Source organism: Mytilus californianus, unplaced genomic scaffold, assembly GCF_021869535.1.
Source record: "Mytilus californianus isolate M0D057914Y unplaced genomic scaffold, xbMytCali1.0.p SCAF_9, whole genome shotgun sequence".
Lineage (NCBI taxonomy): Eukaryota > Metazoa > Mollusca > Bivalvia > Mytilida > Mytilidae > Mytilus > Mytilus californianus.
The window spans coordinates 95,964,935-95,987,250 of record NW_026262745.1 but is presented as its reverse complement, the minus strand read 5'-3'; the positions used below and the strand labels follow the sequence as shown (position 1 = coordinate 95,987,250).

The window sequence follows — 22,316 nt, the reverse complement described above, 5'->3', positions numbered from 1 at the left end:
AAAATTAAACAAACTGTTCATATATATATATATATATATAGTGTTTGTGGTAATTGATAGGAAATAATATTTATTCGATCCTAGTTCTGTTCATTGAGTTCTTGACGTCAGTTTTAAATTTGATCTAACTTATTAATATTTCATAATTTGAGATGTATCTCATTTAGAGTTTTCTGTCGAATCAGAAAATCAATTAACTGGTTTTTTTTTTAATTGTATCAGTAAATAGTTTTACACGTAATTAATGTGTCAAATGTTGACAAACAACAAATTATTAATTAGAGACGCAAGCAAATTTACAGAAATCGATTGATAATTGAAGTAACCAATGGCAACACGTTTTCACAACGACTACCCATGTTGGGTAAATAAATGAAGGTTAACACATCTAGAAATTACTGTTAATATTGAATATCTTAAAGTGTTGTATAATCGGAGGATAGTTTTGCATTTATATGTATACGCCAGAATAAACAGAGGAAGTAGTGACCGCTTGTTTGACCGGCAGATTCTTTTAAAAATAGGTATTTATTTATTTATTCACTCATATCTAGGGGGAAATCCTGCAATATTAACTCCATGTTGGACATAAAGGTAGATAACTCTCGACCATTACTTGTTGTCGTCACAACATTTCTCCCCAATTGTTGACTGTGGTACATAATTATCAGATGCGGATTATGGATTTTGAAAAAAAGGGGGGCTCATAACTATGTAACGATGGAGTAGAACATGTAAAAAGTCAATGCAGTAACCATTTATCATGGGGCTCCAGTCCATAGAGGGGAACGTGCCCCTGCATACCCCCCCCCCCCCCCCCCCCCCCCAATTCCGCCTCTGATTATTGTCTTCTGTTTGGCCATGTGGTAAAAGTGTATACATACTGCGGAGATACGGTTTGTCGGTGGAAATTGGACGTAAAATCCGATACCTAGTGCGGTAGACGGTGTACCATGATCTCTGCACGTTTCATATCTATAAAGTTAGAAACTCTCATTGGAATGAAAAGATGGATGAAAACATAACTGCCAACTGGGAATAGTATTATATTAGTATATCTCAGCTTCCAAAGTTAAAAATTGCATGCAGAACATTTAATTTAACAGTTTCTGTCTGCATATTCAGGACATTTAATTTAACAGTTTCTGTCTGCATATTTAGGACATTTATTTTAACATATTTCTCCTGTTGTAAACTAGATGGACTCGCAGAGGCTGATATTAGTCACCAGCCACTTTTCCTTAGGAAGACATGTCAGTTTACCCGCACACATTATTTTTTTTAATACCAACCGACTAGTCCTTGCTGTGTGCTAAGGACAATAAATAAGTTAAAAAGCATTTTGTTCCATCTAGCGGAAGATCGGACCCATGACTAAGGTACATCCACACTCGAGGCGAGCACGAGATCACCTATAATAAGGGTAATATTTCTTTATTAATAACGTAATGTAAATAAATTTGCTATATGAGAGTGCATTCAAAGTTGACGTTCCATATATTGACTAAACAATTAAACAAAAATAGCTCAGTAGGTCTGGTTTATTTTAAGCATGTATACAGTATTTAAACCCCTTCAGGTAATACAAGAACGTATACAAGTTGCGTAGTTACATGCAAAACATAAGGAAATGAATTGACGATTGGTTGCAGTTGTATGTAGATCTTCTTACATTGACGGACATTTTAAACATTTTGGGCTTTCAAAATGTACCTGTTATGACGTCAATACGTTGACCTTCCTAGTGACGTATTGTACATTTATCAGATGATTGAGAAATACCCCGTGTGATAATTTAAATATATATGTGTACATTGTAGATATAAAAGATTAAGCTAAGCGTGACAGTTTTATTTAAAGTCCGTGGGATTATAGTTTGAAAGCAGAAACATGGAATCCAACAAAGGTAAATCATGTTAAATTGTTAATTCACGTTTCGTCTTTTTACAGATTTGTAGGTTTTTCACACAGTATAAACGGCTATTGGTACCGGAGATACAATAGGTTACACAGATGATAATATGCTACCTATACGCGATGTCCAAATCTATTTCAATCAAACCCCTTAGCTAGAGATTGGTTACGCATGGTATTAGTCGTTTTAGTGGACCCATAAGTTTGAGTATAAAATTTCTTCGTCTTAGCTCTATGTGGATATATGTGATGCCAAAGGCTTTTGAATCTGAATCATATTAAGACCGTGCTTGAGGTGATGGACAAAGCAACATAAGAATTAAAAAAGTTAAGCATGGATTATATAAAACTTACTGCAATTTATCTTTGTATGAATTTATAAATTCACAAATATGTCACTGAAGATAGAGTGCAATATTTTATCTCAACAGTTCAACACCGGAACAAGCGAATAAATTGTGCACCTTTAGGCCACCCTTAACAAAGTCTTTAGTTGATGTTGCCTACCGATGCCTTGTAGGGTTGGGTAGGTAGGTAGGTAGGGATTTTGTTTTGCTAACAACATAAGTTATATGTTTTAGACAAGAAAACGATGTTAAAGCACGAAAAAAAACTTATTTGTGTCATAAAATTTTTCGGGTAGGCTGCTTTTTAGGTGAGTAGGTAGGCAACATCAAACAATTTTTATTTTATTATATTTGGCTAGGCTACATACTAAAGATATTAATCCCCTATTAAAGGAATCTTTCATGATTTAAAATCTGTAAGATGCAAGATGCACAAAATGTATATTCATAGTATACATATGCCAAAGATATTATCCCTAGAGAGACAGATGATTCTGAAAAGTTGTCTTTAGCAAAACTATAAAGAAAGTCAAATCTCTGAAACATGTAATTTATTTGGTTAGGCTACATATTAAAGCTATTAAATCCCCATTAAAGAAATCGTGTTTTCAAATGTTATATATCCTGTTGATGTCACAAACTATTCTGCAATTGCAATGAAGGATTTGATCTGATTTGAAATTTCTGTCTCATAGATTTATAGAAACGGCAAAAATCGTGTTCTAGTGGTTTGACCTTAATCGCTTATTAAATAATGTGATATTTGGCCAAAAAATGTAGACACACAGCAATAAAAAATTCTTTTCTCTTTTCACGGTGTAAATTTGATATTTTACGTACAGTGTTGACAATTTTTTTTTATTTATACATTTTTGGACTTGCTGCCGAACGGACGAGACATGTATACATATTAAACACGCCTTTTTCAGTGATCTGAAATCCATGGTAGTAAATATTGATGAGTACCCATTTTATCAGAAATGTAAACAATGATCAATATTTTCTAAAATAATATACATGTGATGATTAATTTGTGTTCAAACGCAAAGTATGCACATAGACTTGGGGAATTTATAAAAAAAAAATGAAGTGACTGTGCCGAATGGAATATAAATTATGGTTTTGCCTGGTGATTTTTCACAAACCTTAAAAATCACTTGAATATTTATATATGACAAATTAGAAGCAATAACCATAGTAACAAAACTGATTCGCTAGGTTCCACTTCTTTCGGTTACAGACTATGCTACATGTTAAAAAAACACCTTTTTGACCACGATTGATTTTTTTTTCAGTGCACGAAGCGCCCGGATATAAGGAAAGTGACAGCGATATAGGATGCTGTGGTTGTATATTGATGGGATTATCATATCTTCTTGTCGCCTTGTTTTTCCCGTTTTCTTTGTGTATGACAATCAAGGTAAGTCACTTAGGCCAAGCTAATATAAATGTATGTTTAAATTATTTCTATGTTTTCAATCCTTGTTGTATAGTCTGAGACATGTACTGCCATACGAAGTGGTGGACTCTTTTGTCATATGTCTTAATGTTTGGATAATTAATAAAAACAAATAGTGTTGTAAGCAGATGTCGTGGGGTTGCTGTTTCAACGAGAGATTGACATACTTTACATCTCTTTTTATTAATATCAATGTTTTAAAGTTACAACCAAGGCTTTCTACGGTCAATACAATTGCATTGCACAAAAAGTACTGATTGAAAATGAAAAAGTAAAACTATATACTGTTATATTTCAGATCGTCACCGAGTATGAAAGAGCAGTAATATTTCGACTGGGACGGGTACTTCCTGGAGGAGCAAAAGGCCCGGGTAAGTTGTTCATTCTCGTTTGGTTTGTTTTTTCTTCTCTTTTCTTGAGATTACCGTACATATAAGGGGTCGTCACTTTTAAAAATCACTTGAACGTTTGTGCCAACCCTTTTCTTAAATATTTTTTAAACTCCTAAGTAAGTAAGTAAGTAAGTAAACCTGTTTCACATAATTCTTGAAAATAAACTCATAATAGATAGCAGGATTAAAGTTTTGTACACCAGACACGCGTTTTTTCTTCAAATGACTCACCAGTGACGTCCGAATCAAAAAAAATAAAAGGCCAAATAAAGTATGAAGTTAGAGAGCATTGAGGACCCAAAATTCCAAAAGGGTTTTGCCAAATACATCTAAGGTAACAGAGATATAATTTAAAAACTGACTGTCAAACCGCTTTAGTATTGAAAGAGTTAATTGTCACCTGTAACAAAGCTCTAACCTCCTAAGTTGTTACAAACCTATTGTCTGTTTGTGGTTGAGACTGGCTTCTGGTTTTTCTTGTTTAATGAATACTTTAAATTCTGAACTAACTGTCGTTCATTTTTACTTTCTTTGTGTCATTCTTTTCTTTTTCTGTATGTTATATTTTCTTCATTTCAGGAATGTTTTTCATTCTACCATGCCTTGATGATTTCAAGAAAGTTGATCTGCGTACAGTTTCATATGATGTACCTCCTCAAGAGGTAAGATAATTTGTCTTACATGTAAAGACTCTTGGAAGTTTTTAAGGGAGTCAATTGTTTCAAATTTTCTGAAGTTGTGAAAAAAATAAATCTAAATTTTACCTGTTAAAAAAAGGAAGATTCGAAGGGGGCATAAACATGAGTATGAGGATAGACAACACAATGACTAGAATAAACTCTACTTGCATAGATTAAGAACTTCAATACAAAATTTTCTATTTTAAGTTGTAGGATTGGAGTGGGCTAACCGCCCAAGCCCAATTAAATAATATGTACTATAGGTGCACTCGAAATCGCAGGCAGGGGAATATGTTTTTCGTGTTTACTTCAAAATTCTCTTTCCTTTGTCAACTGAGAAAGTACACTTAGTAATTAATAAATTGAAAAAAGTGAATGAACTTTCATGATAATTTCGTTTTTCCGATATGGACTCAATTTTCACATTCTTAGACTATAAATTATTCACAAATATTATATTTATTTTATTTAAGAAAGTTATGGTGCGTTGTTGTTTGACTTTTCTTATTTTTGGAACAATTTTGTTTCGTTTATTTACACCATTATTATGTGTCTCTGGTTACACAATCAGAGTAATACAGACTTACTGTGAAATGGTAGTTGGCTAACAAAAGGCAAAAATGGTCTCCTCATTTAAAGTTATAGAAATATATGATAAAAAATATTGTTTGTTTGCTTAAGAATTTTAAGTTTACCCAAAATTACATTTGTTATTGATTCGCATTTCGGTGCCACCGAAATGCGAGTTTCATTCGATATTATTACTTAATAAATTTCGATTCTGATTTGTTACCAAATGATGTGGCTTTGGTTCTACACAAGACACGGTCAACCATGATTGCGTCATGCTGTCTTTATTTACGAGACTACGAAGCACTGCAATTTATATTTTTAGAAAGGTTAAAATAGTTTATATTTATATTCCGATATCTTTCCCTCAGATTTTGACCAAGGACTCGGTGACAGTAGCAGTGGATGCTGTAATCTACAGTCGGATATTTGACCCTACGATGTCGGTGTGTAATGTCGAGAATGCAGATCACTCGACACGACTTCTAGCAGCAACTACACTCAGAAACGTGCTTGGAACAAAGAATATGTCAGAACTTCTGAGCGAAAGGGATAGTATCGCCAGTTCTATGCAGGTAGGTTAAGAGATAGGTCTGCTCGTGTTAGTGTTATTAAGCATGTGAGTAAAGCAACTGTGTTGAATTTTGACATTTAAAACTTCCTTGAAAAAACTGAATGTGTTCATCTATAATACTGTTGACGATGAAGATGATTTAAATTTGCACTGTAAATTAAGTTCAAAACTTAAATGTGACCTTTTTTCGAGAAAAAATATAAAAATTAAATCTCTCTTCATAGGGCAGTGATAAAATAAACATTTTTGTTGATTCACAACAACTACACAATAAAAAAGACAATGTTATGTCCATATTAAACAGTCGTTTTGTAAGGACACCGGTTTGTAAAAAAGATATTTTGTGTTCTTTTTAAAAAGTTGATTTGAAAAGCTCACTAGAGCTCGTGTTTATGTAGTTTTTTGAATATCGACTTTAAAGTAAAACTTTGAATTGAATTGTATTGGATTTTTTGCTTATCTATGTATTATTATTATGTATTTTTTCAGCAAATTCTTGACGAATCAACAGACCCATGGGGAATCAAAGTTGAAAGAGTAGAAATGTGAGTATTTCATAACCAACTGATAGATAATTGAAGTACTAATACCTTATCCATATTGTACGTTATATATGTCTAGATAACAGCAATAGAGACAGAAGCTGACACAAGGGGAGGGGCACTACCCTTGCCTACTTTATAGTGCAATTTCTGATTTTGACTGCCAATCACTTTATATTTCTGTAAAACCCCCGAACCCATCACTAGTTTATATCAATTCAAACTCAATAAAACAGACTTGACGTATAAATATATTAATTTTCTTATTTCATGTCAGTGGCTGTGCCATATTTTGAGGGTTTTCTCAATTCCCGAATTTGATTTTCGATAGTCGTTGTTTTTCTAGATAAGATTTAGAACTAACTCTTGTTAATAAATGAATGTCCTCAAGTGAACCCTGCTTTACTTGTATTACTTGGATGGACGTTTACCCAAATGTTCTTTCATTCATTCAGACACTTGTTTATATCGAGTTTTACCAATTTATTTTTCAGTAAAGATGTTAGATTACCCATGCAGCTACAGAGGGCAATGGCAGCAGAGGCTGAGGCTTCTAGAGAAGCACGTGCTAAGGTAAGTAACATGGTAAACACTTGATATATTTAGATAAAGGGATAAAAGAAGATGTGGGGGGGGGGGGTACATTCATTTACAAATTCTACAGACTCCAACGATTAAAAAGGAGTGAAGACCTGGAATATTTGAGAACACTTTAAATCAGTAATGCGTTTAAAACAGACAGTTTCATTTATTAATGTTAAGCTTTCATGTGACATAGAAGTGCAATTATCTTTGTTATATAGAAGCTTAGAATATATTTTATAAAAATGTTTCAAACAAACGTACCAGTGATTTTAAAGAGTTATGTCTCTTTCATTAGGTTTACGTCCTTCAATCAATGAAGCATGTCTGTGTTGTAGGTTTGCTGTCTTATCGTCGTAAACACAATATATAAATAATATTGTCCTTCTATTCACATGATACGTTTTCACCTAAAACAACATCTCAGTTGATCTTTAAAGTATAAATCATACTTGTAAATTAACCAAGATATCAGGACAGAATGACTTTTTAAAACATTTAATGATATCAATAGTGTCAACTTTTTAACACCTCTTTCATATTAGAGGGACTCTGTGTGAATGGAAAGACATTTTGGCGCCGTCTACCATGCCTATTGGTAGGTAGAAAATCTAAAGATATTTCAACATTTCCGTCGCATATGCCAATTTTCTTTATGAGTGTCTAGGTCGGGTTAATGAGATAAATAATAATTGTCTGTGCTTGATGTATAGTTGAAATGAAATTTATAGAACCATCATTTTCCAAACGGAAGGAGTTTTGTTTTTACCATAAAGATGTTAATACCCAAATCAATTAAAAGATTATCTTCAGGCAGAACTGTTCATGGCACAACAATCTATCACCCACATCTATCGGGTTTGAAAACAAAAAAATAAAATTATTTTTGAATTATGCCATTTAAAATACTTTATTTTTTTCCTAGGTTCTGGCAGCTGAGGGAGAACAGCGTGCCTCACGTGCACTGAAGGAGGCAGCCGACATCATGGCCCAATCACCAGCCGCCATTCAGCTCCGATATCTGCAGACCTTGAACAGCATAGCAGCAGAGAGGAATTCAACCATTATTTTCCCTCTCCCAATGGATTTATTAAAAGGATTTGCAAAGTGAATTAATTCTTAAAAGTGTGATTTTGTGCATGAATCTGCTTTGGGATGCAAAGCATTTTTTCACCACTGAAAATTACTTAAATGTTTCTATTTTAGCGATAACTAAAACTGCTTCCCTGTTCAGACTGTTCCAATGAACGTAAAACACCATTGAATGATTGAACGTGATGCAAAGCAAAATTGTTAATCCTATCCTTACGATTAATGAGCATTGATGTAGGTGGCGCATTTATCACTCACGTGTGCAATATTCACATATAACGATGACAACATGTGCCTTAAGATCGTATAGTTTGTTTGACTGCGTTATTTATGTACACATTGATTCAAAAGTAGGGTATACTCAAATGTATTTTTGTAAATATGATTGTATATTATTTATTTTATATTAAAATTAGTAAAGGTAACTCACACAAAGCTAATTTCTTTCAGCCAGACAAGATCTATCATAAAACTTATCTAATATACGAAAATACTAGTCTAGAATATAAGTAAAATTAGCACGACCAGTGTCGCATGACGGGTAGCACCTGAGATCACTCCCGGTTTTCGGTGGGGTTTGTGTTGCTCAGTCTTTAGCTTTCTATATTGTGTTTTGTGTACTGTTGTTTGTCTGTTGGTCTTTTTTAGCCATGGCGTTGTCAGTTTATTTTTGACTTATGAGTTTGAATGTTCCTTTGGTATTGTTCGCCTCTGATTAATGACAAGTACATTGAAGTTGAAAACTAAAGTGAAGATACAAAGTGAAAAAATCTAAAACCATAAGTATAAGGGAGACAAACAATGCTTAGGAAAAGAAGACCTTTTGCTTACAGTACCAGAGAAACGGGGAACATATCATAAAATGTACCCCCAAAATCTATTCAAATACAATATAAAAAGAGTCCCTGGTCCTAGATTCTTACGCATATTCAATAAAGGACCTATAAACCTTTGAAGAAGAGTTTCATTTCTATTGTTCACGCCTCAGCAGTTCTAACACTGTGTATCAGAGGTAATTGAATTAATATTGTAAATAAACAGGTTTTCAGTGAGGGTTTGAACTAGTGTTTTATGTGACTTGCCAGTAAAACGATTTTATCTCGATCAGTTGAAAAAACAAACTTACTATATAGATCAAAACTTCAGAAAGTCTCGGCCTACGGCTTGGTAAATACATTATTAAAAGAAATTCAAAAAGAAGCGGAAGATAAAAAGGTGACTAAATACTCAAAAATCGAAATAAACTGACAACGCTGGCTATGACAAAAAACGAAAGATGACAAAAAACAAACAAATCCACAAAACAGTACATAGAAAACTAAAGACTGAGCAACACGAACCCCACCATGAAATGGAGGTGATCTCAGGTATTCCAGGAGTCGGTTTCACAAAAACACTAGCGACTAAGATTAATCGTAAGTCATGAACAATTCAGTATTCTTACGACAAATCTTAGTCGTAAGTTTTTGTGAAATCGACTCCAGAAGGGTAAGAAGATCCTGCTCCGCTAGTGGCATCCGTATTATTGCTTATGGTAAGAACACATTCGGTGATTTCACAAGGAAAAGAAGACATCATTGTGGTTACGACAATTGGAATATATTCGTGGTCATCTGTGCCACAGATATCCACTAACAGTCAACCAACTCGTGATGGCGTCCCGTAAAATACTATCCTTGGTCCAATAGCTTCCTTCTATATATTAAAACTCCAGCTCTGGAATATCGTCTCAACTAGTAGATATATACACTATATGCAGGCGCTGTATGGATGTTGCTACAAAGAAATGGAAAGTTCACAATTGGAAATCTGAAATCACCCCTTTTGTCGTAAAGTTTTGTTCTCAACCGACCTTTATTGTCAATTTCTAGATAAAAAGTCAAGATATGAGGCAGAATTAACTGTATCTGGGATATCCTTATTTCAAGTTCGATGTTCGAATATACATGTATAATGATTTTAATGCGCGAGGTACTGCGCAATGTAAATAAAACGTTCTTATGTAACATACAGCAAAATCATTGATTACATCGTGTTAATTTTTTTTTTTTAATTCGGTTGGTATATGTTTGACAACACAAGAAAAATAGTCTTGGAATGGGAGTTTTTTAAATTTTGGTTCCTTTGTATGTTTCGGATGTTTCCCGCACTCTCGGGAATAAAGACATTAAAACCTTAATAAATAAAAACAAGGGACCTAAGTGGCCAAGTGGTCTAAGTAGTTCATCCACTGCATCACTAGACTGTCAACAGTCCCGAGGTTGTGAATCCGAACCCTGCACCAGACAGGTGCGTTAGACTCCAATTTTACTTGACTAGGATTGCCAATTTTCCTGTCTTCTCTCCGGGCACTCATTTGTTAAATAATGTTTCTTATCTTGTGTACGCATATTTCTGTTGACAGAGACCAAACTAAACTCCCAAACTCAGTATTTCTTATGAAATATTAGCTAATTACTAGTATTTCCATGGTTATATCCATAAAACATCCCAAAAACTTCGCTATACATCGTGTTGTTGGCCTTTCTCAATCACTTCCTTCTGAAGCTATTCTGTGTTACTGCAAGATGTTGCAATGGGGGCTTTAAGGGCGAAGAAGTAAAACAAGATACACGTATAGTCAGCCGTAAATGACCCCGTAATGAAAAATGTGAAACAATTTAAACGAGAAAACTAATTATAACAAAATTAGTATACGGAAAACAAATATGACAGACATGAACCAACGACAACCACTGAATTACAGGCTCTTGACTTTATGGAACAGACACAATAGAATGTTGTGGGGTTAAACATGTTTGTGAGCATCCCCACTTTTTTTCCCCTAACCTGGGACAGTAGTGTCAGTTATAATTGTACGTACGTCTCATTTTCAATGCCAACAAATGTGAAAAGCAACATATCTTTCAATTTGTTTGTACAGTTATCAGACCGAGGCTGTTCAAACGACGTGAGGGTTTGGTAAACATTAATTTTGTAGAAATCTATATATTTTCAATAAGTTTATTTGTTTACATACCACTTCATTTCATGTTTGCAATCGATTGTTCTTGTTTGTAATCGGAGATTATAAATTAAAACATAAATTATATATATAGTTAGTAATTGTATAAGTTTTATCAACCATGGCATTGACGACAATAATAACTGTATTGTTTTCTCGATCAATGAGCTCCCTGTAAAAAAGTTAATAGGTTTAGGCAGCGTTGAATTTATTTATTTTTTTATTATTTGGAGGGGGAGGTTTCAGAGGTTGATCTCTTGGATTTACAAGAAAAACGCTTAGTGCGTTTATTTACTTGCCCAGAGCCTGTACTTTCTCAAAAATAAGAGGATCTTGCAAATACCATCGATTCCATTTCTCTCTGTTGAAAACAAAAAGCTGTTTGAACATTATATCGGAAATAGCAGTCTAAATAGTGTTACGTGTCTTGTAATTTGTAATTACAGCGGATGACCGTGAGGGCATTCCGGTGTATTGCTATCGCCTAGATTTCCATTACGTAACATTCGTTTTGGGTTTTTAACCGATCTATAAACATGATGAATACGTAGACATCATCAAATGCAAACTAACATTCCTTATCGCTTGTTATAAATTCATTTCTTCGATGAATACTCATCAAATACTTTTTAAAGAAGATACATTAATAATATTAAAATGTTTTGTTATATGTATATACATATAAGTAAAAAATCATTAATATCTATGCACACGCATGCGGAAAAATATCTCAAGAACATTTGCAATCTCAAGGAACGATAACTCTGCATGGATGATTAAACATTTATTGTGGGAAAATACGAATGCCTACTCAAATCCATTCTATTAGAAAATTCGAATTATTACAGAAGAGTGTCCACCACGCAATTGCACTGCACTATTATTAATACAGTAGAATAGAATGATATACAAATGCATGAAAATTATATATACATGTAACTGTAATATACAAGTATTAATATAATATATAACAATAAACCAGAGTATACTGATTTGTATCACTACAATGTAATAGTTATTACGGTGCGGTTGAAATTCCCTATCCACGCACGAACTTGTCCCAGAAAAAAATATATCTGTACATTAACCTCACTTTCAGGTATAGAGATGTGATTTTTTTTCTGAAACAAGTGCTTGTCGGACCATCCAGAAGAACTTGCGGTCATCCGATGTTCAGTACTTCAGTACTTTGATTTTTAATGTTGTTTGAAAATATTTGTTTTCTGTCTGTTGTGCAAATCATCATTATCAATATTTGTAAATTGTTAGACATTGATGATAAGAGGTTTGAATTTTGTATTGAATATTCTTCTTGTCGGTTAGACCGTTACGAATGTCCTTATTTTTTATTTTTCTCTTTGTTTAAATTCAATATTTTTTTTTATCAATGTACCTTCAGGAAACACAGATTTATAAGAAATACCTTGAAAGACCTATAGATTATATGGCCATATATACATTTGTATATGTTCTTTCAACAGATACCATTTGGGTGTACTTACGAAATTTGAGTGTGTATATACATTTTGTACTTACGACATTCGAGTGGGTATACTTACGACATTCGGGTGGGTATACTTATGACTTTCGGGTGGGTATACTTATGACGTTCGAGTGGGTATACTTACGTCATTCGAGTGGGTATACTTAATTAAGACATTCGAGTGGGTATACCAACGACATTTGAGTGGGGTATACTTATGACATTCCAGTGGGTATACCTACGATATTCGAGTGGATAATGTACTTAATACATACGAGTGGGTATACTTACGACATTCGAGCGGGTAAACTTACGACATTTGATTGCGTATACTCACGACATTCGTGCGGGTATACTTCGACACTGGAGTGGGTATACTTACGAGATTCAAGTGCGTATACTTGCGATATTCGAGCAATGTTAAGCACCAATAACGGGTGCGTTTCCTAAGATTTAGATCCTTTAAAGGTGAAATATCTGCCACTTTGGCATGCTTATCTCGAATTAAGATTTACAATAGTATTTTTACGTTTCCTGGTAATCTGCAATGTAAAGCTGATAAAACTATTTAATAATTATGTGACGTCATTATAAATCGTTGTTTGACGTAGTTTACTTTTGGTGTTTATAGAAGTTGATTGTTTGGTTGTTTGTTATGTTTGTTTTTGGTATAAGGGAGATACCATTTGATTTTTATGGGGGGGCTAGGATGAAAAATTTTGTCCTGCAAATTTTTTAAGTTGTAACCTCTGTCCTGCCTATTTATTTTTCGCTCTATTCGGTCCTGCCTTTTTTTTCAAAGTTTACCTAAATTGTCATCCTGACTTTTTTTTTTGCAAGTGTCTCATCCTGCCTTTTTTTTTTTACTCAAAACTCCTGTCCTGCCTATTTTTTTTTTTAAATTACATCATAGCCCCCCCCCCCCCCCCCCCCCCACATAAAATAAAATGGTAGCTCCCTAAAATTGAGAATGAAAATGGGGAATGTGTCAAAGATACAGTCAAACAGCCAGCAATAAACAAACACACAGCAGGTACATGTATGTCCAGTTGATCATAGATACATATCAGTGTTGTACAATCCACCAAATCTAATCCAATTTCAGATGACAAAGGGTCAATACCGGGAAGTTGTAGTATATCAATGCAGGAGACTGAATCTATGAACGTTAGCATACTTTATTTTTCCATCCAACATATGAGCTGCGTCTGATAGAAATCTACCTTATGCAAATGCAAATATACATGTGCATGTATGAGACTTTGATTGATTTTGGAACATTCAAATAATGAAAGATAAATTTTGGTCTGTTTTGTAGGGTTCTTATAACAACTCAATTGTCAAACAGTTAAAGACTTTGCATAGAGATTTTTTAAACCTGAAATAGGATAACAGATGTATTGATATTCATTTGCATAAGTTCGATTTCTATCCGACGCAGCTCTAATATACAGTCAGTTCATAAAACATATTTACAAAACAGAAATCATGGCAACATACATTAACCCGCCGCTACTCGCAGATCGAGATCTGGGCGAACCGGTGCGTCACATGGTCTTCTCTCTTTCTCTACTCTCTTTTTCTTTGCAAAATTAACCTTTATAAAACATGTGACCACGGAAAAGATTAGCGACAGATACCAAAGGGACACTCAAACTCATAAGCAGAAAAAGACAAACAGACAAAACACAAAACACAACATAGAAAAACTAAAGTGACGAACAAGAACCCTCCCAAAAACTGGGGGTGATCTGAGGTGCTCCGGAAGTGTAAGCAGATCCTGCTCCACACGTGGAAACGTTTTGACCAATGAAAATAGAAAAAGGGGCAAAAAACAAGTTTTTTTCCCAAACAATGAAACATATCGAAGCAGATTAAAATATGTCTTAATTAACATTATTCACTCTATATATACAGTTTGTATGTTGACAAGTTAATTTGATAAATTGATAACAATTGTTGTCAAATTCTCACGACTTAACCTTAATCTTAATCCATAAATATCCATAGTAACGCCAACACGGCAAATACATGTCTCTAATAAAATTATTTGAAAAATATCGCAACTCGGAAACTAGGCAATGCTTAAAACGGGGTATTTCGACAAATCGAAGGGGAATTTCGGCAAATTTCGTAGAGTTGATGACCTTCCTCCAATTCGTAAGTTACTTTAATCGGCTTGCCGCAAGATTCTGATAAATAATTCGTCCATTCTTTAAGAAAAAAACGAATTCGATGTAGATAACAAACCATGTATTAAAATGACAAGAGACCCTTTTCAAATCCAAATTTAAAAGTGCAAAATTAAGATGTCTTAATATATTTCCTGTTAGCATGGCCAATGGTCAGTTATGTATAGAGCGAAAAGTTGAAATTATTCTTTTATAAGAAGAAATGGTCGGGTTAATGAATATTATCACTTTTAATATTTGTAGTTATATTAGATTAGGAAATCTTCAAGCTAATATGTGTTCGTAATGGAAGGAACACATGATAGAAGGTCTGGATGGGGGACCTTCATTTCTGTATTTTTTGGGCCATTTTTCTCTATTCTTTATAAAGTTTGCCCATTATTCTCTATTCTTTATAAAGTTTGCCCATTATTCTCTATTCTTTATATTTTAGCACCTCATTATTCTCTTTTTTTATTTTTTTTGTCCATCTTTCTCTAATGTTTATATTTTTTGCCTATTATTCTCTATATTCTGTAAACCCCCATCCACACCCTCATGATAGTTATAGAGATTTTATTCAAATTAAATTCAAAATAATTGTATTGTCATTTAAACTATTAAACTAAGTTTCCGACAAATAAAGAAAAGACAAAATTTACTTTGTAACAGTGTTCCATGCGCAAGTATTTTTCTTATGTGGGGGGGGGGGGGGGGGGGGGGCAATTTGTTATTATTTGGAATTTTAGAATTTGTCACCCCATTTGAGAGGAATTCAAAAAATGTTGATCGCTATACAAGTTATACAATCGAAGTGGTATATTTCACACATGTTATTTATATAGATAAAAATCTATTCTTCATTTTTTCTTCCCATCTTTGTTTTAATTCCGCCCGTAGTCACTGAAATATACAAGATTTATCTAGAAGATAATATCAACTTCAACGTTTCAGATTTACGCATTTATTACAAATAAACTATATCTTTTTCCCATTACAAACTCTCATTCATATATTAACCCTCTGACAATTATTAATATTTTCAGGATATTTTTAGAAAAATCGATCTGTACAAATGTCGGAAGATCTTTGAACTATAAATCCAACAGGTAAATTAAAAGGGTAGATAACAAAATATATCTACCTATTCATGCTATTGATTTATACGTACATGTATTTCATAATGTATAAACCATGGTCATGTGTGTTGTGACGTATCTAAGTGTGGTTTTCCGGCCATTTCAACAGAACTGCTTACTACCTGTGACTATTTAAATTTCGTTTCAGGGATTAGACAACCCAGTTTTGTTGTGCACTCATCTCCGGATAAAGCATACGTTTTGTGAGAATATACACAGTTTATTAATCTGGAAACTGAAATGTCTACAGCCAGCACCAAAGGTAAACATATTACATGTTAAGATACAGTTTTTTATTGATTTGTATTTAATATGTAAAGGTAAAAACATAGGGGTGTGGCTTTTAGCTTTGGTGAACAACATCAGCACAGTAAGCTGGTTAGCCCTGGTGAGAGCAAAAATTGGGACAGGGACGATTCCACGAATACTGACTGCGGAAACATTTATAATTTCATACACTTATGATGCGTTAAATGAATCAAATGGTATCGTTTGTAAAATGCTGAAGTTAATATAAAATAAATATATTTCATTTTTATCTGTTGCAGGTTCATGCAAATTCTTAATCCGTTTATAAATACATTTGTCTCGCTGGCTAACTGGCTAAATTAATACACAAATGCACACTAATATTTTTCTTATGCGCTGTACCTAAAAATAGGAAAATATTTCCAGGTTTTTTAAACACATGACATGAATATAACGGTTTGTTTCGGTTTCAATTGATTTGGTTTTTTTGTTTGTTTTTTTTTACTCTCTGTGTTTTTGCTGTTAAAAATAATAGATACAAGTCTAATATTTCTATCAATAAGTCTGTAAATTAATATTATTATATTCAGGACAATCATTATGACTAGATATCACTATCAGTAACTTTTTGCGCACTATGAAATTTACATTAAAATGTGTGTATCTGACAATCGTTTATTTATTCAAATTCAGTTTTAATAATAGTTTGTAACTATTGTCTCTTCAATTTAATTACAGTGATTTTCTCCCTCGTTTCACTCCTCCGAAAATAAAGTTTTTCTTAAGGTTCTTGTGGACCCTTTGGCTAAAATGGATGCGTTTTTACCTCAATATTTACTCTGAGCGTGCATCTGGAAAAGTTTTAATGCGTAGCATGCCCTAGATAAATAAAATTCAAAAACATCTTAATATGTTTAAGAAAATTTAAACCTTAACTGGATTTTGCTGTGCACTTTTTTTCGTCTCTGTAGAAGATGAAAAATTAACAAACAGTTGAGTTTCACTTGATATGGTCCACTCAGTACACAGTTTAAAACACCAATTATTGTCAGGCATCTATTGTCCATCTATTGTCCATGTCAATCAATACAGTTCACTTCAATTATTACCTGTGGGGAAGTTCTCTAACCTCTTTCCCAACTTTGTTTATTTTGGCAACTTCTGGAGGAATGAAAAAAAGTGCACTGCAAAATCCAGTTAAGTTTTGAATTTTCTATTTATATAAGAGAACATTTATTATAATTTTATTTATCTAGAGCATGCTATGTCTTAATTTTTTTCCAGGTACGCAGGTTTGTCTGTCATATGTCTGTACTCAAGAGTAAATTTTGAGGTGAAAATGCAGCCATTTTAGCCAAAGGGTCCACACGAACCTTAACCTGATATCGTAGAAAAAACCAAACACAGTATAGGATTGTGCGGTCGCTACGAGATCGCATTAAATATAACATATTTAACACACTATATACAATCACATACATAAATGTATCAAAATTCACCGTGCCATACACAAGTCGATACGAAATGAGAAAACATATAAGAAGGTTATATTGGGTGGGTGGGTGCGTGGGGAATAGTATACCAAACTAACTACTGTGTCCTTACTATCTTGTAACGAACGTCACATTGGTCAAGCGCGCCTTAAATTTTCTTTATATACTGACCGCCGAAATCGTCCGTGCAGAAAGGAATTCAATGGGTATTACCAGAAGTCTATCACCGATCATTACCCTATCTAATTAAATATTAAAAACCGTTATGTAAAATATAGGACCATAAAAAATTGTAAACATATCGTCCCACACTCGATATATTCCATATATCAGGGGCGGATCCAGGATTTTGGAAAGGGGGGGCGTAGTATGTAAAATTCGCCGAGCGGAGCGAGGCGAAAAAATTTTTTGGACCTTTTTTGGGCTACAAAACATAAAATAAGTGTAAAATGCACATTCTGAGTGACGGTTCCTAACGTAGGGTATGTATATTTTATAGTTAAAGTGTAAGCTTGGGTTGGACATTTTTGATGCCGCATTCTCCCCATTAGTTGTCTATTATAAAATGATTGAATGGATCTAAAGCTATGTACTAATATATTTGATGTGGGATTTGTCAGTAAAAAATGGACATGGAAAATTCTCGTTTGTTGTATGGTTAGTTAGCATAACCTCAAGATTACTTGTTGTAAACATGATATACGGCTATTCAATGAAGTTTATAATACGACCGACACGAACAAAAACAAACAAGCAATTTTTATCCAAATGTTTGGTTGAAATGTTTCACTCAACTAGGGAAGTGAGGGGTTCCAAATCAACCAACGGCTACGAATGAGTCTGAACTTGAATCAAATGACAACGAAGTTGTGAATGACGGTCGACAAATGGAGACATAAAGGCCACACCCAGCAGGCAGGTTGCAGTTGGGCCTTGAAAAAAGTATTCAGTATATCAGTTCGGCGAAACAGACATTCCGGTTAAATATGGGATTTACATGCAACCCCCCCCCCCCCCCCCCCCCCCCCCAAAAAAAAAAAATACGCCCGTTTTTTATTCACCATGTTCATTTAATGCTGAATATTTCTGTTGGATTTTTTTTCTTGTAGCAAAAAAGGGGACACGATAATTGTTTTCATTACAGATATGGCCAGAATTTTTGTTTAGTAAGGCAAAAATCAAGGTCAGAATTTTTTCTCTAAAATATCTGACTGCCCTATCAATCAAATGGTCCGTACCTTAGACTTTAAATATATCTAGAGCTTACTGACTGGGGATCATTATTCAGCAATGTTATTAATTGGCTGGGGCGTGTGGGGTTAAACATATTTTCGTAGGTAAATAATATTGCCGTGGAACATTTTTTTAATGAGAGTGTAATAGAGTATTACTTTCTGTTGAGTGGAAATATGAAATAGAAGTCAAAACGTTCTTGCTCAATCTTTTGTCGCTTTGAAGGCGTGATGCTTGTCATCCTCCGCCTAAGCAATGTGTTACTGTAATTTGAATTTCAAAATGTATGGAAAGCCTCAGCTGTCATATATTAGAGATTTACAAAACGTTATGCTGAAGCTTAAAATGTAAAGTTAAGACAGCGTGATGTTGAATTGAGTCATCAAAATGCAAACTCTAAATTACAATATGCTAAGTTGAATTTGCGCAATGTTGACTTGCAATGACAAGTGCTTTAGTCGTGATAGTACAATGATAAGTCACGATGTTGTGATGATATGCCAAACACAAGTAACGTTCGGTTTAAAGTACATGATGTGAAGTTGACGTTGCATGATGTTAGCTTGCAGATGGATACTGCTCAGTCATCCACATCGACAGCTATGATAACAAATAAAATGAATAGCTAAAATGTATGGTGCTGACTTGTTATTAATAAATGTTGAGCTGAGATAGTACCATGTTATATCATTGTGATATTACGATTGGTCGATCATGCAATCTGTTGATTTAAAACACCATGATGCACAGTTGAAAGTACATGATGTTAAGTTAAGATAACACGATGCTACACCACTATATTGAAACGAAAGGCTTACCATACAATTTGTTGACTTAAAACAACACGATGCAACGTGTTAAGCTAAGATGCTCCCTTGAAACTACACGACGTACAGTTGAAATTTTGTAATGTTTAGCTACGATAGCACGATGTTATATCATTATAATGTCACAATAGGCTTATTATACAATTGCTCATTTAAAACTACATAAAGTACAGTTGAAAGTACGTGATGTTAAGCTAAGATGGCACGTTGTAAAATCATTAGAATGTCACGATAGGCTTACCACACGATATGCTCGTTTAAAACTACACGACGTACAGTTGAAAGTACGTGTTGTTCAGCTAAGACAGCACGATGTTATATCATTATAATGTCACGATAGGCTTGTTATACAATTTGCTCATCTAAAATTACACCACGTACAGCTGAAAGTACGTGATGTTAAGCTAAGATAGCACGTTGTTATATCATTAGAATGTCACGATAGGCGTACCATACAATATGCTCATTTAAAACTACACAACGTACTTTTGAAAGTATGTGATGTTGAGCTATGATAGCACGACGTTATATCATAATAATATCACGATAGGCTTTCCATACAATATGCTAATTCAAAACTACACGACGTACAGTTGAAAGTACGTGTTGTTGAGCTAAGATAGCACGATGTTATATCATCATGACGTTACGAGAGGCTTATCATACAATGTGTTGACTTGAAACTACACGATGTAAATTTGAAGTAGTTTGGTCTTGACTTGAAACAGTAAAATGTTAAGTTATAAAAACAGAACGTAAAGTCAAAATAAAACAATGATAGGATGACATGTACTTGCGCAGAATTGAAGATTTTTGGTGTTGACTTCGAATATAGTACAAATATTAGATCGTTTTATGTTAAATTGAAAGACAATAATGATGCGTAAAACATTACAGAATTATGTGAATAGAAACTGCAATTCTATGGAAAAGAATGAGGGACAAATCCCCAGGATTTTTTCTTCTTCATTTGCAAGTTCGGAGGCAAAATGATATACAAAGAAAGTTTTCCATAAATTCATAAAGCAAAAGAATTACCCATCGCTATATATTACACTTGAATACAGTTTTGCCGTATATTTTACATGTTTTGTTTGGATCTTTTTTTATGACTAAAAACCAGACTTTTTTATGAACAATATTTAAGAAAATATATATCTATATTGTGTGTTAATATATACAACATAATATTATACTTATAAGACTTATGACTGTGAGGGTCAAATTTTACTCATATAAACTCACATCTATGTAAGAGTTATCGGAGAATTTGTATTTACCACTCCCGTTTCCCCGAAATAAAACATAAGAATCTGGAGTCTTAATCTTAAAAAACAAAGATCAACTGATATGACAAAAAATACGCTAAAGCGTAGGACTGAGAGGGTCAGAGCTATATGAGAATGTGACCCCCCCCCCCCCTTTCCGGCCTTGTTAGAGGTATCTGAAAATTTGAATTTTCTTTTCCACGAAATAAAACAAAAAGAATTGATAGGTGGAAGAATCCTACTGCATGGGGCCAACCCAAACATAAAGTATGGTAGATTCTGTTGTATACTTTTCGCTCATACATGAAGTCTATGAAACCTAATGAAATTTGACCTAGAGCCTCCAGTCTAAATCGTCAACTTTAAAAAAAAATACATCATTTACAGCAGTGCCAACCATTTTTCCAGCACCAAGTAAGATAGTGCCCAGGTTTATGTATATATCCACTCGGAGAATTTTTTATTTTTTTTAATTAGTAAAGTCATTAATGGACAATGACCCCTATAACTTATAATAAGAAGCCAATTAATGATTTCCGTCACTTATTTTCTTGTCCATAGTGATTTTCTTGGTTCTTTGCAGCTTCTCTCTATCTATATGTGTTTTCAAAGAAAAAGAAAAAAAGAAAAAATCTGTAAAAATTGTTAAAGTCTATGAATTATTTTGGTATTGCTTTGATTAATTTGTAGATTTGTTTTTATTTTATGTCAACAGTTTTTCTCTCTCTCTCTCTTATAGTTTTCATGAGTGTGGTCTAAATTAAAATCGGTAGATTTTTTTTAATTATTTGCCAAAATGTAGTTTTTTTTTTTTGAAAAACATAATAAAAAGTTTGGGCCACAGAGCATTTTGCAAGCTACAGGTTATGCAGTATTGTCAGATTTTGTATAAACTATACATGGAAAACTCAATGTTAAAAAATAGAAATAAAAATTGGGATCACGAGACTTGTTTTCCGTTTTCAAAACAAAATAGATAAAGTCCCTACACATTCCATCATTGGAGACGAAATATGCCAAAGGGATTTCAAACTCATAAGTCGAAAACAGACTGACAATGCCATGGCAAAAAACAAAAAAAAATAAAAAACGATAAAAAATAATGTTATCCGAGTTATCTCCCCTATATAGAAAAGTTGAAAAACATATGCAAAAAACGTTCTGTATTCAAAAACAAATAGTCGTTTTAATCAGATAAATCTCATAATTTTCTTCATCAAGATGAAAAGTACTACATATGAATAACGTTCCTCTCTCAAAATGTGTATATTTTTTTTTAGATCTAGACTGATTGTGT

At 33.6% G+C, this 22,316-nt stretch overlaps 2 protein-coding genes across 4 annotated transcripts in view; both read left to right on the top strand.

Moving 5' to 3' along the window:
* Positions 1–329: 329 nt before the first annotated feature.
* LOC127714178 (stomatin-2-like) lies at positions 330–8,577 on the top strand. Of its 2 annotated transcripts, XM_052220195.1 has the most exons (9): positions 330–524; positions 1,821–1,906; positions 3,557–3,681; positions 4,019–4,091; positions 4,692–4,774; positions 5,734–5,937; positions 6,426–6,481; positions 6,973–7,051; positions 7,986–8,577. In XM_052220195.1, the coding sequence occupies exons 2-9, from the start codon at positions 1,891–1,893 to the stop codon at positions 8,169–8,171; spliced, it is 822 nt and encodes a 273-aa protein (XP_052076155.1). In that variant the 5' UTR covers positions 330–524; positions 1,821–1,890; the 3' UTR covers positions 8,172–8,577. The 2 variants fall into 2 exon arrangements, with proteins under 2 accessions (XP_052076155.1, XP_052076154.1); XM_052220194.1 differs by lacking the exon at positions 330–524 and having other exon boundaries at positions 1,633–1,906.
* A 7,422-nt stretch (positions 8,578–15,999) lies between these two features.
* LOC127714174 (stomatin-like) overlaps positions 16,000–22,316 on the top strand; it is a 28,342-nt gene continuing 22,025 nt past the window's right edge. Inside the window, exon 1 of one of the 2 annotated variants that reach the window (XM_052220190.1) lies at positions 16,000–16,211. In XM_052220190.1, coding sequence (XP_052076150.1) covers positions 16,190–16,211 — 22 coding nt within the window. In that variant the 5' untranslated portion in view covers positions 16,000–16,189. The remainder of the gene's footprint in view (positions 16,212–22,316) is intronic. The other variant, XM_052220191.1, reaches the window with a different exon arrangement.

Coding starts and splice junctions, on each gene's coding strand:
- LOC127714178 (XM_052220195.1), top strand. Junction 3,682..4,018: donor CTTTGTGTATGACAATCAAG/GTAAGTCACTTA, acceptor GTTATATTTCAG/ATCGTCACCGAGTATGAAAG. Junction 5,938..6,425: donor GTATCGCCAGTTCTATGCAG/GTAGGTTAAGAG, acceptor GTATTTTTTCAG/CAAATTCTTGACGAATCAAC.